This window comes from Excalfactoria chinensis, chromosome Z (assembly GCF_039878825.1).
Source record: "Excalfactoria chinensis isolate bCotChi1 chromosome Z, bCotChi1.hap2, whole genome shotgun sequence".
NCBI lineage: Eukaryota > Metazoa > Chordata > Aves > Galliformes > Phasianidae > Excalfactoria > Excalfactoria chinensis.
The window spans coordinates 59,741,561-59,749,474 of NC_092857.1; the positions used below are offsets into that span (position 1 = coordinate 59,741,561).

General features: G+C 39.2%; 1 protein-coding gene across 2 annotated transcripts in view; it reads left to right on the forward strand.

The window, feature by feature from the left end:
* Positions 1 to 5,478, forward strand: part of FBN2 (fibrillin 2) — a 155,305-nt gene extending 149,827 nt beyond the window's left edge. Inside the window, exons 63-66 of one of the 2 annotated variants that reach the window (XM_072359077.1) lie at positions 759 to 990; positions 2,196 to 2,355; positions 3,535 to 3,543; positions 4,917 to 5,478. In XM_072359077.1, the coding sequence (XP_072215178.1) occupies positions 759 to 990; positions 2,196 to 2,355; positions 3,535 to 3,543; positions 4,917 to 5,291 (776 nt within the window). In that variant the 3' untranslated portion in view covers positions 5,292 to 5,478. The remainder of the gene's footprint in view (positions 1 to 758; positions 991 to 2,195; positions 2,356 to 3,534; positions 3,544 to 4,916) is intronic. The other variant, XM_072359076.1, reaches the window with a different exon arrangement.
* The last annotated feature ends 2,436 nt before the right edge of the window (positions 5,479 to 7,914 follow it).

Sequence of the window (7,914 nt, forward strand, 5' to 3'; positions counted from 1 at the left end):
AATAAAGATGGGTAGTCCTCAAAAGAACATGACCTACAGTAACTGCAGGCAAAATGGTACAAAAAATGTATCAGTGATGCTAGAGAAGACACCTACAGGGAATCAGCACCTTGTTAAGATAAATAAAGTAAGCAGAATACCTACCGGTTACCAAATGCATGATTTTTCATACAGCAAGCTACTTTCCTCACTCATTTCTCACAAGATAACTTGCAGCCAAAGCAGTCAGGCTGAGTGGAGGAGCCATCTCTGTATGTTGCCGCCCACATGGTGACAACAGTTCTTGGTTTCTCTTTCATTTGAGGTGGCTATTCAGATTGTTTTTCCCTTAAAAGAACCCGCAGATTTCTGCTGCAAATATGTGCTACCTCCACCATATCTCTAGCTAACCGTGAACTCTCTTATAGTCCAACTATGACTGGAGTTACAACTCATTTCTCTTCTGTGAATCTCACATGGTAGGAACATACACTGCCAGGATAAAGAGTGCTGGCACAGACCCCTTAGCAAAACTGGAGACATGCTTTGAAGAAAGGCGGAGCTTTGGGGAAGAGATTAGAAGTAGCAGTATCCCAAAACACCTTTACCAGCTGTTTATGTTTGGGACTTCAGCCAGTATGTTTTTTAATTTGGGACCACATCTTTGTCAAGGACATAGCAGAGCCCAAGGACTTGCGTATGTTCTGATTCATTAGCTACGTTGTGTCTGATGTCTGTCCAGATTAGAAGGCACCAATACATTTTTGTTTGCTTTCTAGATGAAAATGAGTGTTCCAATCCAAACACATGTGGCTCTGCTTCCTGCTACAACACGCTTGGAAGTTACAAATGTGCCTGCCCTTCTGGATTTTCTTATGACCAGTTCTCCAGTGCATGCCATGATGTGAATGAATGTTCTTCTGCCAAGAACCCCTGCAATTATGGTTGTTCCAACACTGAAGGTGGTTATCTTTGTGGCTGCCCACCAGGCTATTACAGAGTTGGACAAGGGTGAGTATATCATGCACAGTACTTTGTCAGAGACTCAAAAATAAAGATGAGGTGATTGCTGATAACCAACATGGCCTCACCAAGCTTAAGGCATGACTGATAAATTTGGTGGCTTTTTATGATGGGGTTACAGCATCATTGGGTAAAGGAAGAGTAACTGATGTCATCTACCTGGACTTGTGCAAAGTGCTTGACACTGTCTTGCATGACATCCTGGTCACCAGAATGGAGAAAAACAGATTTGATGGATGGACCACTCTCTGGATGAGGAATTGGCTGGGTGGTTGCACTTAGAGAGTTAAGGTCAACAGCTTAATGTCCAAGTGAAGACTGATGACAAGTGGTGTTCCTCAGGGATCAGTGCTGGGACCAATGTTACTTAACGTGTTTGCAGGCAACATGGACAGTGGGACCAAGTGAATCCTCAGCAAGTTTGCAGAGAACACCAAGCTGAGTGGTGCAGTCCACATGCTAGAGGGAAGGAATTGCATGCAGGGGGACCTGGACAGGCTTGAGAGGTGGGCCCATGCCAACCTCATAAAGTTCAACAGTGCCAAGTGCAAGGTCCTGCACCTGGATAAAGGCAATCCCAAATACAAGTATAGGCGGGGCGGAGAATGGCTTCAGAGCAGCCCCGAGGAGAAGGATTTAGGGGTGTTGGTTGGTGAAAGACTCAACATGAGCTGGCAATGTATGCTGGCAGCCCAGAAGGCAAGCCGTGTTCTGGGTTGCATCAAGGGAAGCATGACCAGCAGGTTGATGGCATTGATTCTGCCCCTCTACTCTGCTCTCATGAGACCCCACCTGGAGTACTGCATCCAGTTCTGGGGCCCCCAGCACAAGAGGTTTAAGACAGGGATCAACTCAGAATGTTAAACACAAATTAACATCATTCTGTTACATGACAAACACTAAAATCTTTATTACCAAAGTCAGGGAATATTGGTTTTGTTTTGTTTGTTCATGATATCTGTGAATGAAAATTAGAAAAACATACACAACTTCAGCCAGCAGTTGTATTCCATTCAGTATGCGAATGTATTTCATTCATCAGTGCAAAGTAAAATAATTCACAGACATCTTAGTGAAGAAAGAGAAAAGGAGGGGATACAAATACCATAGTACAGACTACATGTGCTTGTTTTCCGTTTAATTGAACAGCTCATAAAACTGCAAGAACTAAAACAACTGCTTTTATTCAACAGCCACTGTGTCTCAGGGATGGGATTTAACAAAGGCCAGTACCTGCCAGTGGATGGAGATGCTGACGAAGAAAATGCTTTATCCCCTGAAGCCTGTTATGAGTGCAAAATCAATGGCTATCCAAAAAAAGACAACAGGAAGAAGAGAAGTCTTAATGAAACAGTACGTATCAGGAAAACTAAGTACTATTAACAGTTTTAATTCAGGGTATTTTCAGAGATTCAGGACTAAGTACTGTTAGTAAGCAGAGAGAGTTTTATTACAGGCCACATTCAGTGGAAAAAAAAAAATAAATCTGTTTTTCCCTGATTGCTTCATAATTTTCATACTCTTTTCCTGTTGGCAGGAATGTTCTAACAGTCAGAAAGGACTCAACAGCTATCAACAGCTGAAGTTTTTAAAGCTTTTCTAGTCTGAGATGTGGTCTAGTTCCTCAAAATATCTCAAATTCAGTTCTCCTGAAATTACGGAGAGCTGGGACAGTAGTCGTTTTTGCAGTCTGCAGTTTGCTTTGCTGTCAGGATGGCATCCTGAAGTCTTGATTAGCTAAATGTATCTTCTTGCAGATTGCTGAAGTCTAAGTAACTTTTCCTGGTTGGTTATAGTTGCGGGTGGACTAAAGTCCATGGCCTAGCTGATGAGGACCTTGTTTAATTGGAATGTTTGTAAAATTGATAAGGGTGTTATAAAATTACACATTCAATTTAATTACACTTTCTTCTTACTCTCATGGGCTTATAAACGTAAGTTATGGAATACTCATAAAAGGCAAGCCCTAGCATTTATGCCATTTAGATATATGCTTGATTTAGATGTATGCTTGTTTCAAGTTAAACAAAAGTATACTTGCACATCTGTCACTTGCTCTTCTGTAGGATAGGATGTTGTCTTACACTGTTGACTCCTGCCTTGGAATCTGCAGTAGGTAATGGGAAAATGACTAAGTGGGGGAGAGATTTCCTTCAGGAGTTCAAGAGCTACGTAACGCGAACAGGCAAAAATGCACTCAAGTAAAATAGTAATGTGTGCTGACCACACAAGTGGTACTGAAAGAACAAGTAAACAAGCCTCCTTTCTAGAAGGGTAAGAACTTAAAATAATCCAGAAGCTACCATCTCAGTACATGCTATTTTGCATGATCGTTGCCATCAGAGACGGTTCTGATGGTTTGGACTTTCTAAACAAGACATCGGTCATACAGTTTCTTTTCTAAAAATTATAATGTTAACACTTTAAATGATTGATTTTCCCACACAAACCCAACCTTCACACAGATACCACCTGCCATTCCCACCGCTGTTCCTAGATTCCAATCAGAGTTCTGTTGTCGACCCACCACAGAAACACCTTGTTGGTTCTGAAAAAAGCTTTTTCTGTTGCAGAGTTAATTCCATATCTACTTCTGAGTTATTACATCTACGTACTGATGCTTGGTAGCACTAAGATTTCTTACTGCCTCAGCAGTGAGATAGGAAGATGTCACGTCATAAAACCACAAGGGAAAAAAATAATAATTCATAATTATCCATAATCATATCATTATTATTTGTACTGAGTGTGGTATTTAATACACTTCTGGACTTGTTCCTACTCACAAACTTTACTTGTTTTTGCTTTGCATTTGTAATTACATTACAAAGTAGCTCATATATGTATCCACATGTGATTGGAATTCTGTCAGAGAAAAGGAAGAATCCTTCTCCATCTTCACATGTGCAATACTAATCATGACATCTAGGCTGGATATTTACTTACTATCAAGTTTCCTGAAGAAGACTAAGGCCTGTGTATTTTCGGAGAAGCACTTTTAAAAGCTATACCTTCACAGATGGCTTTTGCACTTGTTTTCAACCTCCCAGACCTAAGTTCGTCCTCAGCTAATACCTCTGGAATGGATTTACATGGCAGCAGAGACATACTTAAGCTTTGTTGTTAAAAAAATAAGAAAGCACAACTGATGTAGCTATAAATGTCCCTGTTCATTCACTGCAGAGGAGTTAGACTAGTTGATCTTTAAAGGTCCCTTGCAATTTGAACAATTCTATCATTTGTCAGAAAAACAATGTCAGTATGTTTTCCTTTTCACCTCCTTTCTGTGGCGGAAGTACAATGAAATTTGGGCAGCATTACATACCAGCTGCTTCTGTAGAAAGCAAGCAAGTAGTAAGCAGTTCTCTCCTTGCTGTGGTTTACTTTCGAATCATTGTACTTCTCCACCAATTGCTGAGCTTGCCTTTTTTAGAAGCCAGGATCGATTTAAACAGCTCTACCACAAGTTTTGAGGGAGTTCCTATTCAGTGTTGTGCTGTATCCATTCTGTTTCTGTAATGTTACACACTGAAGCTTATCATAAGAACAAGACTGTGCCTCTCTCATAGTCTTAACTTCAATATTAAACATATGTCTCCTCTTTACATGGACTTTTTACACGCGTGAAGTTAAACAGATCCTGAAAGGAGACTGAAATCTGAGCCCCCTCTACAGACCTGATGCTACAACTTTAATTATCCTGTTAAGCCTGTGAGAGAAGCCTTTAAGATTTACAGGGTGCGTTATATGAAATCAAGCAGTTCTCCCAGCTGGAAAGGATTTTCAGTGGCTTCTTTTACTGCTAGAGGTTGAGAAATGCAGAAACTGTTGCTAAGCAATGATTATTCTTCTCTCAACGCAAATGAATATCTGTTTCTTTCCTGCTCTAAATTTCCTTCCCTTCTTTGCTTCAGATTGAGCAGGTTAGTTTGGAAAGCCTGGACATGGATAGTCCTTTGAAGATGAGAGTCAACGTTTCAAGGCTTGACAACAAGGAGCGCATCCTAGAACTGATGCCAGCCATTGAGCCTCTTACCAACCACGTGCGCTACGTCATCTCACATGGCAACGATGACGGCATCTTTCGAATCCATCAGCAGGATGGACTCAGTTATTTGCACACAGCTAAGAAAAAGTCAGTGCCTGGAACATACACACTGGAAATCACTAGCATTCCTCTCTATAAGAAAAAGGAGCTAAAGAAACTGGAAGACAGCAATGAGGGCAACTACCTCCTTGGAGAGCTCGGGGAAGCTCTCAGAATGAGGCTGTGGCTAGAACTCTACTAGCCATCTTCCAGACTGAGTCCAGTTCTTCAGTCACTTCTGTTCACCTATTTACCCGCCTGAACGTATCTGCTTTTCAAAGGTTTTGGAACAGTCACTGACTTTTGGGGGATGAAGGGAGAAGGGAAGACTTCTCTCTATTCTATGGAGACTGCGCAACCACCCTTGAAAGAGGGGCAACTTGTGGCAATCATGATTACTGTATCTTTTATATAACCTCAATTTAAAAGTATATTAAAAAGCTAAAGTTTGAGAGATCATCATATGGCACTAAATGGCACAAAAATGTGAGCTATTTTTTTCCTGTTAGCAGTCTGTAACACTTAATGGGTATTTTGCTATAGTTCCTAATTAAAAAAAAAAAAAAAATTAAAAAAAATATAGATGTTTATTTATTTTTAATGCAGTAATATATGGAGAAAATAACAAATTATGTAAACAAAAAGGGAAACGTGCTTGTTTTTTCTTTAGATTTATAAATTTGAGCTATAACATTTTAGTGGTACTTTCTTTAAAAAAAAAAAAAAAAAAAAAAAAAAAAGATTTGAAAGATGTTTCCTTTTGCATTTGTTTCCTTTTGCATTTGTGCCAGTCATTCAAATAGTACGTAAGCAATTAAGTTAAAATTTATCAGAGCCAAAGGAGCACTGTGAAACATCTCCCAGCTGTTCCAAAGTGCTCTTTGCAAAACTCTGAGTGTTCAAAGCAAAAAAAGTAAAAATAAAAAGGTCTTAAAGGACGTGAATTGCAATACTAGTCTCAGCAGAAATCATATTTCACAGCAGGTCAATAGGACTGTATTTCTGAATCAGCCACATCAGATAAAGTACGAGGCACAACCACTGTAGCAAAATACCTTGACTGCTTTTAATACCATTAGAATGCAGAACCAAACTGTACTGTACTTCCTTCCAATAACCTCAAGGAACCACACATGCTAACACACCTCATTCTCACAAAAGGTGCTCTACAAACTTGCATTACTGTAGGCAGCTGAAGAGAACGTCACTCCGAAAGGGACACATGATGTTTCATACTGTTTGGTGCTGGCTTGAGTTAATGGTGCATTTACTAAAAACTGAGAGAGCTGTATCAGGACTGCCATACGTGCAAACTATTTATGCAGTGCAGACAAGGAAAATGTGTATTTGAAACCCATTTGTTAGAAGTTTCATTAATACTGTAGTTATACACCGTACGCCTCATTTTATCATAGCTTATTTTGTAAGAGCGATGTGTGTACAATGAGTTGACATTTAGTTTACTTTAGTAATTTTTTTTTGTTTAAAATGTTGTACCATTACGTGTTAAGTGTATGTCTCTATGGTGCTTTATTTTTTCTTTCCAGCTGGTGCTTGTAACCAGCTGTGTAACGGAATCTCATATGTGAAAAAGCCAAAGCACACGCTGGCTCCGGGATTGTTTCAGTCACATATCGGTGCTGACCAAAGATTACTATCAAGTTATACTCAGTGGTTTTTCTTTTCTTTTGTTCTTCATGGGGATTTTTGAAAAAGAAAAAAGGAAAAAAAAAAAAAAAAGAAAAAAAAAAAGAAAGAAAACTGTGCATTTTTATTAAAATGTTTGTAAGAAAAAAAAGTTGTGTTTGTAGGTTTGTATGACAACACTTTTCTTGCAATAAAGCTTATTTTCGGGTAATTATTTTTTTTTTAATGCTGGTGTTCTTTACAGTAAGGAATCATCTAATTGTAAGCTTGGTGATTGGTTCTAATTGTTACGAGTTGTTGTGTTGCAAATGCTTTTTCACTTAGAAATAAAGTTACACAGCACTTGGGAGTAAGGTCATACAGCATTTGCTGATTTAGTTCCTCTATCAGCACAGAACCTAAACATAGGAACTAAATCATTCTAGTCCAATTAGGACTCTCCTTATCATAAGGCAGGATCAAGGAGGCTGGCCCTACAAAGGTTATGCTAATCCATGTCACGGACCAGCACGACTTAACTTAAATCTTACAGTTCAGTTCTAATAAACTCCCACTACATTCAAGAGTGTAAAACCCCCATCAACTCTGAGTGCCAAAGGATATGTTATGACCATCAGTGCAAGTACTTCTGCTTGCTGGTGCTGCCCTGAGTAGGTACACACTCAAATAGAAAACAAAATGCAGAAATTGCTGTTTTTTTTCAGTAAAGTATTCAAGGTTTCCACAAAGACATCACTACAGAAAACAGTGCTGTCCCTTTTATTCCATTCTGGATTAAACTGGATCATTTTAAAGCAATTTAACACCAGAAAGGAAATTATCATCAGGTATGATGGCATTATACTCATTGATCTACTTGCCTTTGGTATTACTTACAGGCTGTAGATGTGTTTGGATTCGTCTGTTGTTTTATAGCGTATCATTTTAAACAACACAGTATGACTTTCCCTGGGACGAGACTTGTTTGGTATTACCTTCAGATACTGTCATGCAAATTTCCGTCTGATTCAAAGCAGCTTCTGGGTAAAAATAACAGAAACCTACAAAAATAAAAAGCTCTTTAGAAGTCTGGTAAGTATGTCCAGTATAGCACTGACTTAGCAGCTCTAACAGCTAGTTTCCAAGAGGGCTGCACTTTGTCCAAAATGGGAGCTTTCCAGGAAACACTGCAAGACAAG